We start from the raw sequence: 19,867 nt of genomic DNA on the forward strand, positions 1-19,867 counted from the left end.
ATACCCCCTGCGCAATACTCTGCAATACCCCCGCACAATACTCTGCAATACCCATACTCTGCAATACCCCCGCACAATACTCTGCAATATCCCCTGCGCAATACTCTTCAATACCTCCTGCGCAATACTCTGCAATACCCCCGCACAATAATCTGCAATACCCCCGCACAATACTCTGCAATACCCATACTCTGCAATACCCCCTGCGCAATACTCTGCAATACCCCCTGCGCAGTACTCTGCAATACCCCCTGCGCAGTACTCTGCAATACTCCCTGCGCAGTACTCTGCAATACCCCCTGCGCAATGCTCTGCAATACCCCCTGCGCAATACTCTGCAATACCCCCTGCGCAATACTCTGCAATACTCCCTGCGCAGTACTTTGCAATACCCCCTGTGCAATACTCTGCAATACCCCTTGCGCAATACTCTGCAATACCCCTGCACAATACTCTGCAATACCCCCGCACAATACTCTGCAATACCCCCTGCGCAGTACTCTGCAATACCCCCTGCGCAATACTCTGCAATACCCCCACACAATACTCTGCAATACTCCCGCACAATACTCTGCAATACCCCCTGCTCAATACTCTGCAATACCCCCTGCGCAGTACTCTGCAATAACCCCTGCGCAATACTCTGCAATACCCCCGCACCAATACTCTGCAATACCCTCACACAATACTCTGCAATACCCCCTGCACAATACTCTGCAATACCCCTGCGCAATACCCTGCAATACCACTGCACAATACCCCCGAACAATACCCCCGAACAATTTTCAGATATTGGCACCATAGTTTGTGGACGCTATAACTTTCACAAAGACAAAATAATATTCACCAATTTGTACTTATTTTTACCAAAGATATGTAGCAGTATACATTTTGGCCAAAATTTAAAAAGAAAAATGAAAAATTTGCTACATTTTATAACAGAAACAAAGAAAAATTCATTTTTTACAGAATTTTTAGTCTTTTTTCTTTTATAGCGTAAATAATTAAAAACCCAACTGTGATTAAATACCACCAAAAGAAAGCTCCATTTGTGGGAAAAAAAGGACACAAATTTCATTTGGGTACAGTGTTGTATGACTGAGTAATTGTCATTCAAAATGTGAGAGCACCGAAAGCTGAAAATTGGTCTGGTTATTAAGGGGGTTTAAGTGCCCAGTGGTCAAGTGGTTAAGAACTTCAGCCCCGGAAGATTTTCCCCCGCAATGACATTTTTCGCGATACGGCACTACGTCACTTTAATTGACCATTGCGTGGTTGTGGGATATTGTACCCAAACAAAATTGATGTTCTTTTTTACCCCACAAATAGAGCTTTCTTTTGGTGGTATTTGATCACCTCTGCTGTTTTTATTTTTTGTGCTATAAACATAAAAATACCAACAATTTTGAAAAAAAAAACACCAATATTTTTTACTTTTTGTTATAATAAATATCCCCATTCTTTTAAAAAAACAACTTCCTTCATCAGTTTAGGCCAATATGTATTCTTCTACCTAAAAATTCGTGAAGGTGATCAGCGATTTTTAGCAGGACATTGCGGTGGACAGATCGGACACTTTTGACAATTTGTTGGGACCAGTGAAATTTCTACAGTGATCAGTGCTATAAAAATGCATTGATTACTGTATAAATGTCACTGGCAGGTAAGGGGGTAACACTAGGGGGCGATCGAGGGGTTAAGTGTTCCCTGGGAGGTGTTTCTAACTGTGGGGGGAGGGGACTGACTGGGAGTAGAAAGAGATCGGTGTTCCTAATCACTAGGAACAGATGATCACTCTGTACTCCCCTGACATAACAGGGATCTGTTTGTTCTCATTGACAGATCCCCATTCTGGCTCTCTGTGAAGCAATCGCGGGTGGCTGGTGGACATTGTTGCCGCCGGCCACGTGCATCAGATCCCACTTTGTGCAGCTGTAGCTGTTAAAGGGAACACCACACCAGTACGGCGATTCATGGGAACGAGCCGACCTGCTGCAGTATAATGACAGCGGCTGATCGGCAAGCAGTCAATGAATACAGTGAAGCTCTGCTGACTTCCATCTTATAACTATGTGCAAGCCAAAATGCTGTTTTTTTTCCTTGCAAGTGGTTGGGTATTCTTTGGAAAGTGAAATTTCACCACATTTTTTAAGCTCTGGGAAAATTCCCCTTGCAAAGTGAACAGCCTTTTTGCCTTTAGTAAATCAATCCCTTTATTCCTATAAGCATTTTTTCTTGCACATGATTGGATGATGGAAGTCAGCAGAGCTTCAGCTCATTTACCAAGCTGTGGAGCAACTGCACTTACAGAGTGCACAGTCTATTTGTCTTTAGTAAATCAACCCCAGAGTGTTACTGTTAGACAAAGGGTGTGATAAAAACAGGCCGCTGATTAACATTTGTACCGTCTATCTATAAGCAGACATGACAGCGACTCAGGTTTTACACACTGTTGCAAATTTTATATAGCATGTTGCATTAGGCACCGGGGCTGTTTGCCAAACACATCCATTGAAGTTAATGGGATCACATGGCAACCATGTGCCAAGTGCTTAGCTTGCATTTGCGAGATGGTATTTCAATGTAAAACCACCTTTGGGATCGAAAAAGAAAGGCATTCAAGGGGATCAATTTTCAGAGGTGTTTTTAGAACTACCACACGTGTGAACGAGGCCCTACATAGAAGATGTTAAATACCAGTTTTCAGAAACAAAGTTAGGTACCAGATTTCAGAGACCCTCTTCTGAGTTAATTTTTGTTCGGCTCTATGTCCTGTTGTGGAGCTTTCCCCTCACTTCCTGCCCTTGGGATGCAACAGGAAGTGATAGGAAATTTCTACAATGTGAGGTGAATTCCCTCGTAGGCCCCTTTTACACGGGGCTGATCAGTAATGATCCGCCCCGTGAACCTCCGCTTGCTCAGCGGTGATCGCTCTGTTGACCCCCGCTGAGCCGGCAGATGACAGGGCGGTCCCCTCACACTGTCGTCGTCATTACTAGTAAAATAATATTAAAAATGCTATAAATCTATCCCCTAGACGCTCTAACTTTTGCACAAACAAATCAATATACACTTATTGCGATTTTTATTACCAAAAATACTGTATTTATCGGCGTATAACACGCACAGGCGTATAGCACGCACCCTAACTTTAGGAGGGAAGTTTCAGGAAAAAACTTTCCACAGCCCCCTGCGTATAACACGCAGGCACAGCTTTTCCCTCTATTTTCAGCGTAAAAAAGTGAGTGTTATACGCCAATAAATACAGTATGTAGAATAATACATATCGGCCTAAACTAAGAAAAAATTTGCCTTTTTTTTTTTTTTTTTATTGGGGATATTTATTATAGCAAAAAGTACAAAATATTTATTTATTTTCAAAATTGACGCTCTTTTTTTGTTTATAGCGCAAAAAAAAAAAAATTACAGAGATGATAAAATACCACCAAAAGAAAGCTATATTTGGGGGAAAAAATGACGTAAATTTTGTTTGGGTACAACGTCGAATGACCTTGCAATTGTCAGTTAAATCGACACAGTGCCCAATCGCAAAAAAATGCCCGGTCATTGGGCAGCCAATTTTTCCGGGGCTGAAGTGGTTAAGGTATTTGTAAATCGCTGTCCCCTCTCAAGCGTCTTTTCTCTAGTGAGAAGAAATTTAGGGCCAGATTCACAGAAGAGATACGCCGTCGTATCTCTGTGATCCGCCCGTCCTAACTATGCGACTGATTCATAGAATCAGTTACGCATAGATAGCCATAAGATCCGACAGGTGTAATTGACTTACACCGTCGGATCTTAGGATGCAATTCTAGGCCGGCCGCTAGGTGGCGATTCCATTGCGGTCGGCGTAGAATATGCAAATGACTAGTTACGGCGATCCACGAAGATCCGCGCGTTCGTCGCAATCCCGTACGTCGTCGCTAGTCGTTTTTACCCGTCGCAAAGTTACACCTGCTTTAACATGGCTTATCTTTAGATCAGCCATGTTAAAGTATGGCCGTCATTCCCGCGTCGAATTCCGATATTTTTTTTTGCGTAAGACGTCCGGGAATACAAAACGCCGTAACGCACGTCGCATTTAAAAAAAAAACGTCGGGGCGCCGTAATTTCGCGCAATGCACGTCGGGAAATTTCCTAACGGAGCATGCGCAGAACGTTCGGCGTGGGAACGCGCCTAATTTAAATGGTGCCCGCCCCATTTGAATTAGGCGGGCTTCCGCCGAGCGCATTTACGTTACGCCGCCGCAAGTTTACAGGTAAGAGCTTTGTGAATCAGGCCCTTACGCTGTAAACCTGCGGCGGTGTAACGCAAATGGGATACGTTACGCCGCTGCGGAGTAACGTAATTGTCTGTGAATCTGGTCCTTAGTGCTTGTAGTCTTTCCTCGTAATTAAGGTCCTCTAGTCCCCTTATTAGTTTTGTTGCCCTTCTTTTGACTCTCTTTAGTTCCAGCACATCCCTTCTGAGGACTGGTGACCAGAACTGGACAGAATACTCCCGATGTGGTTAGTCAGCTGAGGGAACGTCACTTCCGTTAACCTGACCTGACGGGTTTCCTAATCTGACAGAACACCTGCATGTCTGAGCTAAGGGCAGGTAAATGCTACATAAGTCATCTGCCCTTACTCAAGATGACCATGACTAGAAATTGCTAGAGGGATGTTTTTCAAAGTGATTTCTCAACAAAATAAAGCATGGAGACATAGATGGATGAAGGAGTTCACTTTAAATATTAAAAATGAATTAAATAGCTTTTTCGGTTTGTGGTGCTCAGATACAATTTAGTTCTGCTTTAAACATCCATAAGAACTCTTTTAACGACTTAACGCCCGCCGCACGACTATTTAAGTCCGCAAAATGGCACGGACAGGCAGATGGGCATATATATACGTCCTTGCCTTCTAGCGGGTAGGGGGTCCGATCGAGACCCCCCCACTGCGTGCGGTGGGCGGCTTACCTCGGGGAGCGATCCGGGATGACGGCGCTGCTATTCGTTTATAGCCGCTCCGTCGCGATCGCTCCCCGGAGCTGAAGAACGGGGAGAGCCTTATGTAAACACGGCTTCCCCGTGCTTCACTGTGGCGGCTGCATCGATCGAGTCATCCCTTTTATAGGGAGACTTGATCGATGACGTCAGTCCTACAGCCACACCCCCCTACAGTTGTAAACACACACTAGGTGAACCCTAAATCCTACAGCGCCCCCCGTGGTTAACTCCCAAACTGCAACTGTCATTTTCACAATAAACAATGCAATTTAAATGCATTTTTTGCTGTGAAAATGACAATGGTCCCAAAAATGTGTCAAAATTGTCCGAAGTGTCCGCCATAATGTCGCAGTCACGAAAAAAATCGCTGATCGCCGCCAATAGTAGTAAAAAAAAATAATTAATAAAAATGCAATAAAACTATCCCCTATTTTGTAAACGCTATAAATTTTGCGCAAACCAATCGATAAACACTTATTGCGATTTTTTATACCAAAAATAGGTAGAAGAATACGTATCGGCCTAAACTGAGGAAAAAAAATGTTTTATATTTGTTTTTGGGGGATATTTATTATAGCAAAAAGTAAAAAATATTGCATTTTTTTCAAAATTGACGCTCTATTTTTGTTTATAGCGCAAAAAATAAAAACCGCAGAGGTGATCAAATACCACCAAAAGAAAGCTCTATTTGTGGGGAAAAATGGACGCCAATTTTGTTTGGGAGCCACGTTGCACGACCGCGCAATTGTCTGTTAAAGCAACGCAGTGCCGAATCGCAAAACCTGGCCTGGGCATTTAGCTGCCTAAAGGTCCGGGGCTTAAGTGGTTAAATAAGACAACAGTTTACTACAATTTACAGAAACAACTACTATGAAAGTGTCCCCTGGTTGTTGCTGGCCAGAGCACCTTGTGTTTATTCTCTCATAAAAGGTGAGCAAAAACAGCATCACATTTTCTGCAGAAAAAAATGTCCTAACCTCTTGCGACTATAAGGAAGTCTGTCTCAGACATCATCAATTAGATTTTAAAGGCTTTTGGGCAGTGCTGTGTACATAGTCAGCACTATAAAGAGTGAATTATTTGCGTAGATTCCCATAGTTATTAGAAATGGAGGAAGGCATAAAGCGCAAGGCAATGGTGAATATATTTTGCTGCTCTGTCATTCCTCACACCCACTGGCATGGATCCACGGCCATCCATCAAACCGAAATGAAAAGTTTGACTCCTGCGGATGAAAGCAGGACCTGCGAAAGCTGCCGAGGGGGCATTAATACGCAGAGAGACATTTGGGATCGGCTCCAGGTGCATTGGCCACAGCCACACGAGAAATGTTATGCAGTGATTGTCAATGAAGATTGATTTTGCTCTGCTGTTCTAACAAAAACAGGGAGGGAGAGAAAAGCTGCTTTCAAAGATGGAGGGGGGGGGGGGGTACTCTGTGCATTACTATATATATATGGGATAGTTTACTCCCTATTGTACATGATAAGGGCATTTATAAAGGATTTGTACTAAAATAAATATCAGTATTATATATAGTGCATCTCTGGCCAAAAAAATTTTTTTTGTTACTGCTTGCATCCCCAACTAGAACGATTCACTATATCTATTTTGCCCCATTGGCCAATATCAGAAAGCCTTAAGTGTTACTAAACCCAGGTTAAAGGGGTTGTAAATTTACAATTTTTTTCCCTAAATAGCTTCCTTTACCTTAGTGCAGTCCTCCTTCACTTACCTCATCCTTCCATTTTGCTTTTAAATGTCCTTATTTCTTCTGAGAAATACTCACTTCCTGTTCTTCTGTCTGTAACTACACACAGTAATGCGAGGCTTTCTCCCTTGTGTGGAGAAAGCCTCTTGAGGGGGGAGGGGGTGAGCAGGCAAGTCAGGACACTCTCTACTTTGCAGATAGAGAAAGGAGCTGTGTGTTAGTGGGCGTCCTGACACTCCTGCTCGCCCCCCCAAGAGGCTTTCTCCACACCAGGGGGAAAGCCTTGCAATACAGACAGAAGAACAGGAAGTGAGGATTTCTCAGAAGAAATAAGGACATTTAAAAGCAAAATCAAAGGATGAGATAAGTGAGGACTGCACTAAGGTAAAGGAAGCTATTTAGGGATTATTTTTTTTTTACCTTTACAACCCCTTTAAGTCTGGTTAAAGCTTGTAGGAGGAGCTTTTATTCTCCCCTGATTGTCAATTCACAGTTTCAATTTACAATAACCAAAACTAATATATACCAAGTAATTAATATAACAACTGCTAATTACAAGAAGGGGCCATTGGTGTCCACTAGCCAAACTCCCCCTTTATCTGCAGTTGCAACCCAGTGGCTTGAGGAAAGTTAGGCCCGGAGCAACTGGAAGTCAGTGTAGGGCCGGCCATGACAGGGTTAACAGAAACCCTAGTAGCTGTGGGGGGAGGAGCAGAGGAGGGGAGGAGAGATCACAGATATCTCTTACTCTCAGTTTCCCGGGCAGAGGCAGCGTGGGGGAGCGAAGTTGCTGCTGTGTCTGCTCAGCCTGCAGGGAATTCGCTTGTCCCAAATTGTCACGGCGATGGCTGCGATCGAGGATTTATTCGGGAGATTGAGGGCGGAGGCGGCTATCCGGGGTGAGGACTGGCTGCAGAGGCAGTTGGGGGCGCTTTTATCGCAGGATGGAGGGGACATGGGGCGCATGGCGTCGGGGCCTAGCCGCGTCCAGACCGGACAAGCAGCATCGGGGCCGGAGCACACAGGTGTGGTGCGGGCGGAGTCGGGGCCTGAACGGTCGGTCCGGGGAGCAGTGCGGGCACACGGGGACACAATTCAGGCCGCATCGGGGCCTGATCACACAGGCGTGGGAGCAGCGTCGTCGGAGCCTAGTCACATAGGCCGGGGGGCCTTGCGGACGCGCTCGTCCCGCCCCCCCGCCGGTATTCGCCCAGTATATCTCCGGGACGGCAGAGGGGGGATAGTGGACATAGCAGGGCCCCTTCGGGGCGGCGGGTATTGTGTCGGAAGGCCCAGCCGGGGGCACCAGGAGTAGCGTGGGTGCAAGGGGGGGACGGCCAGGGGGCTCAGATGCGGCGGCCTTGCCCGCCCGGCGTGTGGATCAGGCAGTGATGGGCCCGGTGGTGGGGTCTCGGCGAGTGGGATCGCAGGCCACGGTGGCTAGCCCCCCAGCTTCCTCGGCTAGCCACTTGCAGGAGGTGGAGCGCGTCGGCAGCAACAGGGTTACGCCAAGCAGGAAAGCTTCGGCAAAATCGCCGCACGGGTCCAGGGCCCGCAGGGGGAGTGAATCCGGCCCTGGGCCTTCGGCCTCCGGGACCGAGCCGCCCGGTGGGTCATCATCGGAGGAGGAGGATCGGTCGGAGGGAGAGCGGTCGGGATCTGAGGACGAGGTCTTGCCCAGGACGGTACCAGCAACGAGGGATTCGAGACGGTCGGCTGATGGGATTGCTTCCACGCAGCCCGGTAAGTCATTTTACACTGATGTTTCTAATAGGCAATGTGTTGATGTGGTTGAGAGGAATGTGGTTGTTGCACCGGCGTCCCAGGTTACGGATGCACAGGTGGGTATTGCTGGAGGTGATGTGGGTTTGCAAAGGTTTTTGTCGGGGTTAGAGGCTCTGGTCAGTCAGCTAAAAGGGGGGGACAGACCTCCCGCAAGCCCGGCGGCGGCTTGGGGGCCGGTCGGGGGAGCTACGGGGGTGGCCGCGGCGGCGGTGGCGGCTGCCACTACGCCGTTGGTGGTAGCTGGAAAGGAGGCAAGTGGGGGCGGCTTGGGGGCCGGGGCATCAGTGCAGCCGGCGGTTACCGCCGAGTCAGCGGGGGCCGCTTCAAAAAAACGGGATTTAGTACGGTTAGCGGATGAGGCTAGGGGACAGGTTTACACCTGTTACGATGCGCCGCTGGGGGAAAAGATCTGGAAGAGCGAGTACGTGGAGATATTTGCGCTGTTACCGCTGGAAAAATTCAATTTGGACAGGGTAAAACCAGAGGATTCTAAGAAGGAAGATGAGGAGAAGAGGAGGTACAGGCTAATACCTCGCACGTTTGCAAACTGGTCGCAGGCGTATTCCATTTTGGCCAGTGTGATTGGCGAGAAGAACCCCGAGCACTGCTCGGCGCTCTTCAGTTACCAGGAGGCGATCAGTGAGGCCTACAGGTGCTATGGGGGCACAGGTTGGCTTAGATATGACGAACAGTTCAGGCAATGTCGGGCGATCAGGCCGGAAATTCGTTGGGACGCCAAGGACATTAGCCTTTGGATGCGGCTTATGACGGCTCCGAGGACGTCGGCGCCGTTTTTTCAGGGGGGGGGGGGGCGGCGGAGCCTCTTCTCTGGGACAGTCGGCCGGAAAGAAAAAAGGGGTTTGTTGGCAGTTCAACGAGGGTAGCTGCAAGTTTGGGGGGTCGTGCCGATACAAGCATGAGTGCTCCGGGTGTGGGGGTAATCACCCCTCTTCCCGCTGCTTCAAGCAGGGCAAGGGACGTCCCGGGGATTCTTCAGGTAAGAGGGAGCACCCCGGTGATGGTGAGAAGGATGCTGCCGTTTCTCTGTAGGTATCCGGACAGAGCGGCGGCTCAGCTCCTGGAGGAAGGTTTTACTGTGGGGTTCCGTATTCCTTGTAGCTTGACGGTGGTTCCGCCGCTGTCCAAGAATTTGCGTTCGGCTCTCCAACACCCCGAAGTGGTTTCTGAGAAATTACGGAAGGAAGTGGGGCTAGGCCGCATGGGGGGCCCGTTTGAATCCCCCCCTTTGGAGGGTCTGGTGGTATCACCGTTGGGGGTGGTACCGAAGAAGGAACCAAACAAGTTCAGACTCATTCACCACCTCTCATTTCCGAAAGGGGGGTCGGTAAATGATGCGATTGATGCGGGCGATTGTTCGGTGTGCTACACATCGTTTGACGCGGCGGTGGGATGGGTCAAGAAATACGGTCGGGGGGCGTTGATGGCCAAGGCGGACATCGAGGCGGCCTTCCGGCTGTTGCCGGTGCACCCGGACAGCTTCAGACTGTTGGGGTGTCACTGGGGAGGGGAGTTCTATGTGGACAAATGTCTGCCCATGGGCTGCTCGGTATCCTGTGCGTTGTTCGAACAATTCAGTTCCTTTTTGGAATGGGTGGTGCGAGACGTGGCGGGAGTGAATTCAGTCATCCACTATCTAGATGACTTTCTCTGCATTGGACCGGGGGGGTCACGGATTTGTGCGGTTTTGTTATCTACGCTAGAACACATAGCGGAACGGTTTGGGGTGCCTTTGGCGCCCGAAAAGACGGAAGGTCCTAGGTCTGTCATTCAATTCCTGGGCATAGTCATAGACGCCGAGAAGATGGAATGTCGTTTGCCGCAGGATAAGCTAGAAGGCCTCAAGGCGGAGGTCAGGGGTATGATTGGAGTGCATAAGGTGCAGCTGCGGGCTTTGCAGTCGTTGTTGGGTAAGCTGAATTTTGCCTGCAGGATTATCCCGATGGGGAGGGTTTTTTGTCGTCGGCTGTCGGCTAGCACTGCGGGTGTTAGGTTGCCCAATCACTATGTGCGGCTCGTGAAGGAGCATAGGGAGGACCTGCGGGTATGGCACTCTTTTCTAGAGGGTTTTAACGGCAGGGCCTTGTGGATGTCCGGCCCGGTCAGCAATTTTGACCTGGAGCTGTATACAGATGCGGCCGGGGGTGCGGGCTTTGGGGCCTTCTTTCAGGGTCAGTGGAGCGCTGGCTCTTGGCCGCAGTCTTGGGTGACTGCGGGCTTCACAAAGAATTTGGTGCTGCTGGAGCTGTTTCCAGTGGTGCTGGCGGTTGAGTTATGGGGCACGTCTTTCCGGGATCGGAAGGTGCGCTTCCATGGGGATAACTTGGGGGTCGTGCAGGTGATCAATCGAGTTACCGCGTCTTCTCCCCCAGTGATTCGTCTCCTGAGACACTTGGTGCTGCGCTGTATGCAGCTGAATGTGTTTGTGTATGCGGTGCACTTACCGGGTGTGGACAATGTCGTGGCTGACGCTTTGTCTCGGTTTCAGTGGGACAGGTTCCGGGAGCTGGTGCCGGAGGCAGAGGAACGGGGAGTCCCTTGTCCGGAGTGGCTGTGGCAGATTCCATTGGAACAATCCCCACCTGGATTAGGAAATCGTTGAGTGCGGGTACTTGGGCGGCCTATGAGAAGGTATGGTCGGAGTGGAGCGATTTGGTGAGGGAATCGGAGGTTCACCTTTCGGGACCGGAGGTGAGGACACTGGTTCTGTATTTTTTGTCTAGAAACATGGAAGCGGGAGTGTCGCCGTCGGCGTTGGATAAGAAATTGGCCGGGTTGGCATTTCTGTTCAAATGGCAAGGGTGGCCGGATCTTACAAAGGACTTCTGGGTGCGACAAGCTCTGAAAGGGTACAGGAAACAGGGGCGGCGACCTGACGCTCGCCGCCCGGTGTCTTTCGAAGTTTTGAGAGGAATCCTGGCTAAAGTGGGGGCGATATGTTCATCCAGGTTTGAAGTTACATTGTTCCGCGCGGCATTCGCGCTGGCATTTTTTGGGGCCTTTAGGGTGGGCGAGCTGGTGAGCCCGTCGAAATTGGTCCAGGGGGGCATGGGAGTTGCGGATGTCGGTTGGACCCCGGAGGGGGTCACGTTGTGGCTCAGAAGGTCCAAAACGGATCAGAGTGGCAAGGGAAGGGCGGTTCATGTGTTCCCAATTGAAGAGTCGGAGTTGTGCCCGGTCGGGCTGGTAAGGGACTACCTGGACATACGTCCGGGGGTGGGGGGCGCCTTTTTGGTACACGAAAATGGGTCCCCGATGTCACGATATCAGTTTGTGGCAGTGTTTAGGAAGTGTCTGGGGGCATTGGGCCTGGTGGCAAAGGAGTTCTCGGCTCATTCCTTTAGGATCGGGGCAGCTACGGAAGCGGCAAGGAATGGACTGGGTGAAGAGGCAATAAAGAGGATAGGGCGTTGGGAATCCAGGCGGTTTCAATTATATGTTAGGCCGCAGCTGGTGGCTAGTTTGGGTTGAAGGTCTGGGGAGTTGGTTTTGAGTTACGGGGCAAAGGGGTGACAGTGATTACTCAAAAGCGGGTTATCTCTATGTGGGTATGTTGGTGACGTGTTTTTTGTTTACTGTTTTTCAGGTACTGGACCGCTTTTGGTCTGGATAATGGGCCACTCCTATGTGGTTCGGGGGGCCAGACGGGCGGATGATCGCCCGACCGGTCGCCAGCTGGGAATATCGAGACAGGAGGCGAGTGTAAGGTGGTTGGGGGTCCCCGGGATGTTATGGAGCAAGGTGGTGCCGGAGGTGCACAAATTTGCACGGCTGGACAGGCCACCGGAGGTTCTGGTTATTCACGCCGGGGGGAATGATCTTGGAGTGAGATCGATGATGGAGATAGCACGGGACATTAAATTTGACTTTCAGCGGATCCGGATGTCCTTTCCGGATACGATAGTGGTGTGGTCAGACATGGTGGCCAGGTCAACATGGAGGATGGCCAGGTCGGTAGAGGGGGTGAATCGGGCGCGCAGGAAGATAAACAGAAATGTGGGGCGGTTTGTGCTCAGGAACGGGGGGCTAGTGGTTCGGCACCCCGAATTAGAAGTGGACACATGGAGATACCTCAGGAGTGATGGTGTTCACCTCACGGACGTGGGGATTCATATGTGGGTGTTGCGTTTAGAGGAGGGGGTACAGCAAGCGATGAGGGTGTGGAGGTGCTCCCATAGGTAAGGGGTTACCTTTGGGTGCTGGTGGCGGGTGTTTTTGGACTTTGCAGGAGAAGATATTACCCCAAAGATGGACGCCAGTACCCAGCGGTGGGAGGGGTCCTGAAGGGGTTTCTAGTTCCCAGTCTACTAATGTAGCTGGAAGGTTGGTGAATGGGGGCACTGCGGTCAATGGTCGTCTTTGAGCCAGCTTCGGCTTGAGGCCTATGACCAGAGGTTAGGACACCGCAGTGCCAAAAAAGTGTTACATAGTTACAAAGTTTAAAGGTTAACGAGTTAAGGGTTAATGGGTCCTGCAAAGTCCAGCACCATGTTAGAGAGGTTATTATCTCAGCAAATAAGTGTTTTTTCTCTATGTGTTATTGGTTTTTGTTATTGGTTATTTATGATTATTTAAAGAGTATTTAAAATAAAGGAGGCTGCTACGGCCAGTTTTTACTCCAACACTAAGTAGTGGTCTCATTATTTATTAAAGGTTAAGTGGGGGTATTAACTGTAAAGGGGCTTTAGCGGTCAGGGTGAATTCTGGTATACCATAGTCAAGTTAGGCCCGGAGCAACTGGAAGTCAGTGTAGGGCCGGCCATGACAGGGTTAACAGAAACCCTAGTAGCTGTGGGGGGAGGAGCAGAGGAGGGGAGGAGAGATCACAGATATCTCTTACTCTCAGTTTCCCGGGCAGAGGCAGCGTGGGGGAGCGAAGTTCCCACCCACCCTCCCTTTATTCTGGGGTTTTATTGATTACGGTATTGATGGTATATGGATAAATTGGTATGTGGTTTGGTGCTGTTTTGGTGTTTTCTTTTCTTTCAGGTTTATGGATCACGTTGTCGTGGCAGTGGCGGGTGTTTTTGGACTTTGCAGGAGAAGATATTACCCCAAAGATGGACGCCAGTACCCAGCGGTGGGAGGGGTCCTGAAGGGGTTTCTAGTTCCCAGTCTACTAATGTAGCTGGAAGGTTGGTGAATGGGGGCACTGCGGTCAATGGTCGTCTTTGAGCCAGCTTCGGCTTGAGGCCTATGACCAGAGGTTAGGACACCGCAGTGCCAAAAAAGTGTTACATAGTTACAAAGTTTAAAGGTTAACGAGTTAAGGGTTAATGGGTCCTGCAAAGTCCAGCACCATGTTAGAGAGGTTATTATCTCAGCAAATAAGTGTTTTTTCTCTATGTGTTATTGGTTTTTGTTATTGGTTATTTATGATTATTTAAAGAGTATTTAAAATAAAGGAGGCTGCTACGGCCAGTTTTTACTCCAACACTAAGTAGTGGTCTCATTATTTATTAAAGGTTAAGTGGGGGTATTAACTGTAAAGGGGCTTTAGCGGTCAGGGTGAATTCTGGTATACCATAGTCAAGGCCCAAAATGACTAATACTGATAACCCAGGGTGATCAAGCCCCATTAAACAACTGGCACCAACATGGCGAGCCCATACTACCAAATGAGCCCCCTATTTTATAACCATTTCACCTTTTTTACAGACCCTCAAAGACCACCTAACCGAGCAAGCTGCCATGACAATCAAACCATATAAAACCAATATGATTACTAACATTACATGAAGGTGAGCAGGTGGGACACATTTCTTAACCTCCCTTGTCAATCGTTCTAAAAAGAACTCCCAGCAGCCTCTGAAGGTCCTACTCATGCAGCTCACTTCCACTGGACCTACGCCACCAATCACTGTTTTTCTCTCAAACCCTTTAACTTTTTTTTTAAGGACTATTCAAGGCAGCCCATCTGTTGATTTCCTCCAGGTCTTTTTTAAACAAGGCACATAATGCAAAGCCCTAATGTATAATTACTAATCAAATTATACTCCTAATACTTCAATAAACTGAAATCACATGGCTAATGATTTACTGTGTGTATCACCTATATGCAACCCAGTATTAATATATTGTTCCATAGAGGTGCTTACAATGAACTGAAAGTCAAGGGTTGAAGCCTCTGTGCCTTAAGCTTGGTGTCTCAGTCTTTTGGATATTACTCTGTAATATAAAATAAATAAAACATCCCTGACAGCCTTTAGTCCGTTATATTAGCCATGTCAAGCAGCTAAAGCTGGGAAATCTTCCAACAGTCTGCAAGTAATATATTACAGAAGTGGATACTTCTACCTAAAAAAAACTATTGAAATATCAAGCTTGTGAGTGAAAACAAATTTGATCAGGGAAAGTTATAGTAGCCACCAAAGCCTTTCAGCCGTTTTCTACAGCGGCCTAGGAGCCCGGCTTCTATTCTCTATTACCGAACTTTATCCAAGATGTCAGAATTTTGACCTACATTCTAGGGCACCTCACTATTGGTTGGTTAGTATAATGATTAGTTTCATTATCCAAAAGCATATAGAAGTTGTGGAGGGTGGGCCAAACACTAGATATGTGCATTCCCGTTCGTACGAATGTTATTTTCGTACGAAAATGTTCATTTTCATACCCGTAGAATAATGTGTACATACGAAAAAATTAAAGCACCAAAATACGAAAACGACAGGATTAGGAATGAGCCGCATAACGAACAACTGCAAATACGAACGAACCATCTGACGAAAATATGACAAAACGAAAACGGCAAAAGAACGAAAATGACATCCACAACAAAAGATTTGCATTCTGTATCCTGTTTGAATCCCATCTCTGCTCATATCCTCAGCCGTATGTTCACACGACATCCACAACAAAAGATTTGCATTCTGTATCCTGTTTGAATCCCCTCTCTGCTCGTATCGTCAGCCGTATGTTCACACAACATTCACAACAAAAGATTTGCATTCTGTATCCTGTTTGAATCCCCTCTCTGCTCGTATCCTCAGCCACATGTTCACACGACATCCACAACAAAAGATTTGCATTCTGTATCCTGTTTGAATCCCCTCTCTGCTCGTATCCTCAGTCGTATGCTCACACGACATCCACAACAAAAGACCCGCATCCTGTATTTTGAATTCCTTTTTTCTGTTCGTATTTTGGATTCAACAGAATGCAAATCTTTTGCCACAGATGTCACACGAACACACGACCGAAAACACCAAAAGAAAAAGGACCCAAAATACAGAATGCAAATCTTTTATTATAGATGTCATTTTTGTTTTTCTGAATGGGCAGTGAGTGTAGTTAGTGAAGCAGCTTCTCTTTTGTGCTGAGTAGTACAGTAAAGCCAAATAAACTATTCTGTGGATTTTCATCTGAAGGGAGATCAGTTGGCCAGACTTTTGAACCCAAAAATGGTTTTCTGATGGAGTTTAAAAACAAACAAATTTTCTGAGAACGAACGGAAAACGATAGTTTTTATGTTTGTTGTTAAAAAAGTCTGACCAAGTGTATGGGGCTTAACAATCGTTAATATGGATGAGCCGCGTGTTGAAAGTGCCGCGAATCACGCAATATATTTACGAAAGTACAAAATGACGAAAATCCTTTTTCTGTTCGTATCTTCAGTCGCATGCCCACATGACATCCACAACAAATTGTCATAGATGTCACACGAACACACGACCGAAAACACGAACAGAAAAAGGAATCCAAAACACAGAATGCAAATCATTGATGAAAATTCACGAAAATGATTGTCTAACAAGTAACGAACATGAATTAAACAGAATAACGAACCACGAAAATAAAACGGTAACGAAAATACGAAACGTTTGGAATACGAAAAAATCTCGTCGTACGAAAAACGAACGGGAACGAACAGGAAAACGGGCGTCTTACGAAAAACGAACGGAAACGAACAGGAAAACGGGCGTCTTACGAAAAACGAACGGAAACGAACCTACTGAACAATACGAAACAGAACAAAAAAAAACGAAAAAAATTTCTGTGCACATGTCTACCAAACACTGACCTACTAGCTGAAGTCATTATTTACATACTGGTGCTCACTGGCACACTCTACAAGGTACGGTAAGTGAAAGAACCTGTGAGTGTCTGTTATAACATCCCAGGAGCAATTTACTAACTTAGTAATGGACAAAAGTATACTTTAAATATGCCTGACAGATGCTAAGCTCCCTTTGCTTGTTCATCAGAATTCTCCATTATCTCCTATTAGGCTAAGGATATGGAGTTCTCTGCAATATTATGAGGCTTACGCAAGTCCTCTAGAAGTAAATAGCAAGGCTTCTTATTTCTGTCACTCGGTCTATAAAAGAAGCTTTTAGAAATGGACCCCTATGTGTTTTTCAATCTTATTGCTCAGTGGATTGCATCGTGACAGAAAGAACATGTTCTTACAGGATGATTTACTGGAAAAATAAATACTGAAATATGTTAAAAGAATGATTTGATAGAAAATTATATATATGTGTACTGGATATATATATATATATATATATATATATATATATATATATATATATATATATATATATATATATATATATATATATATATATATATATCCAATGGCTTCAATGTTTTGCATCCATGACCCCAACAAGCATGCAGAGATCACAGAATCTGTCTTTACCCTGACTTCACTGGCTGCAGTGCTTTTTTTTCTGGGGCAGAGACGACATATTGCAGCCACAGACAGACAGGCAACTAGCATTTTCACATAGAAGCCAATAAAAGCAGACTCCATGTTTCTCTTAGTACAGTTTGTTACATATTTGCTTAAAAATTGTATTACTCTCCTTATGGTTGGAATTGATATCCAGTGGCAAGGAGATAATGGTATGTGTAGTGTTCTGTGTTGGTAGACTATATTGGGAGGTGTAATGTCCTCTGCTGGGGGGTCATATGGTGGTGGAGGGGGGGGGGAGGGGTTGGGGGGGTTGTTAGCCTACACTGGGAGGTTGTGCTGGGAGGTGTAGTGTCCTGTTCTGGTAGGTCATACTGCAAAGTGTAGTGTCTTGTGTGGGAGATCAGGATAAGATGTCAATGTTGGCAGGTCATGCTGGTAGAAAAAGTGTCCTGTGCTAGTATGTCATACTGGGGGGTGAAGTGTCCTTTGTTGGGAGGCAGGGACAGATCTAGGGGGGTGCTGGGGTGGACTGTGCCCCACCAGATTTTAATTTGCATCCCCAGGTTTCTGAGAATGCATCCGTTGATCCATAAGCCAATTCTGATGCAGAGACTGGATGTAAGTGGGCACTGTGATGGGGACAATCCATGTAAGGGGGCACTGTGATGTGGACATCTGATGTAAGGGGGCACTCTGATTCAGACACATGATGTAAGGGGGCACTCTGATTCAGACACATGATGTAAGGGGGCACTCTGATTCAGACACATGATGTAAGGGGGCACTCTGATTTGGATTCCATAAGGGGACACTTTGATTTGGATTCCATAAGGGTACACTTTGAATTGAATAACGAATTATATGTAAGGGGGCCCTCTGATGGGGACACTGATGTAAGGTAGCACTCCGATGCAGACCCTGCTGTAAGGGGGCACTCTGATGGGGGCACTTGTTGTAAGGGGGGGACTCTGATGAGAACTCCTGATATACTGAGGGACTCTGATATAAGAGGGCATAGGTTTATTTAAAAATCAAAAATCAAATCTGTCTCTGAGAAATTCAGCAGTCTATTCACCCATTGTGGTTTTAAGGTGGTGTGCTGGCTCCTCAGAGGTAATTTCAGGTTGCAGTTTACATTGTGGTGCAGGTGTATTACAGGGAGGGGGGGCTCATTTGGGAGGTTATCCACCATCTCCCTCTGGGCGATAAATGTGCATTAGGTAGGGTAGATGGTTGGGAAGGGATTTAGTTGGTTAGTTAGATTTTGGGGTGTGGTTCTGTTGGGATGGGGGGAGTGGGTAAGGCGGGGGTAAGGGAGGATCTCTGGGCATGACGCTGATATTTTTATGTGGTTTTTGCTAATAAATATTATTGGAGAAGTTTACTAAACAGGGTGTGTGTATCGTAACTTTTTTTGTTTTTTGATAGTTGTTCTGCAGATTATCACCCTCCTCATATTAGGTAGGTGAGCACCTCTCCCCTCTCTTAGGGGTTATTGAGCAAGGCTCCCAGGAATATCCTTCTTGTTTTTGTATCACAGGTTTATTCACCCTAATCTAATGACGGTCTAATATATACTAGTTTTTCCCAGGTCATGACACTGTGTCACTGTCAGTGACTTACACACAGTGGTGACATTATGCCCCCTGACTTTCCCAGATAGGCTAGATCCGGCTCTGCTGCGAGGTCATATGGGGGTGTTTAGTAACTTGTGCTGAGAGGTCATATGGGGGTGTGTAGTAACCTGTGCTGAGAGGTCATTGTGGGAGGTGAATTGTCCTGTACTGGGAGGTCATACTGAGAGGTGTAGTGACCGCTGTTGTTAGGTCATCCTGGGAGCTGTCGTGCCCTGTGTTGGGAGGTCATTCTGGTATCTGCAGTTTCATGTGCTTGTAGGTCATGCTGGGAGGTGAAATGTCCTGTGCTGAGAGGTCATACTGTGAGTATAGTGTCCTGTGTTGGTAGGTCATACAGGGAGGTGAAATATCCTGTGCTGGTAAGTCATACTGAGAGGTGAAGTTTTCTGTGCAGGGTCTTACCGGGAGCTCTAGTGTCCTGTGTTGGAAGGTGATTCTTTGAGTGTTAGTTTCATGTGCTGGTATACTAAAATGTTATGCTGGGAGGTGCAGCATCTTATGTCTGTAGAGTTTCTAATATAATTTTATTATAATAATGCCAGTGTGCAGGTTACACAAGGAGGTGTGTGTATAGAACGTAAGAGGATTTGATCATGACAGTGCCTTGTGGTCAAATATGCCAAGTCTTTAAACTTTAAGTATGAACTACAGTTGTAATTAGGCTATATCCAGCCCAGGTCATGTTGTGGGTGGAGTTGGTTGCCTTGGTTTGTATGTCGTTCAAAAGAAATATAACCACCCAGTGGTATGTTGATGGTAAGGGTGCAGTTACTTCCAAAATGACTAACTATAAGATTCTGTTTCTTTTTGGGGATTTCTTCTTTGGGGCAGAGATTTACTACACATTCTTCCCTCTTCCCATTCCTGATTATTCCCATTATTCCTCATTATTCCCCATACAAACATAACCAAAAGAAAAAGGCCAATAATACTTACCTGTGTTGCACAATGTGACACTGAAGGCTCCCATGGTGGTTAGTCACGTGGCCATATGCTTAGGCATTAGTTACTTGCTCTTACCTGAATGGATTAGGGAACTGGCATTCAGGTACAGCTAACCATTTGAGTCCAGCCATCCAAC

The 19,867-nt window shown here is 46.8% G+C and overlaps 1 protein-coding gene across 1 annotated transcript; it reads left to right on the plus strand.

Moving 5' to 3' along the window:
- The first annotated feature begins 7,975 nt into the window (after positions 1-7,975).
- On the plus strand, positions 7,976-12,687 carry LOC120944392. The gene is made up of 2 exons (XM_040358451.1): positions 7,976-8,445; positions 12,092-12,687. Exons 1-2 carry the CDS (start codon positions 8,094-8,096, stop codon positions 12,685-12,687), a joined length of 948 nt encoding a protein of 315 aa, XP_040214385.1. The 5' UTR covers positions 7,976-8,093.
- The last annotated feature ends 7,180 nt before the right edge of the window (positions 12,688-19,867 follow it).

Source organism: Rana temporaria, chromosome 6, assembly GCF_905171775.1.
Source record: "Rana temporaria chromosome 6, aRanTem1.1, whole genome shotgun sequence".
NCBI classification, from domain to species: Eukaryota; Metazoa; Chordata; class Amphibia; order Anura; family Ranidae; genus Rana; species Rana temporaria.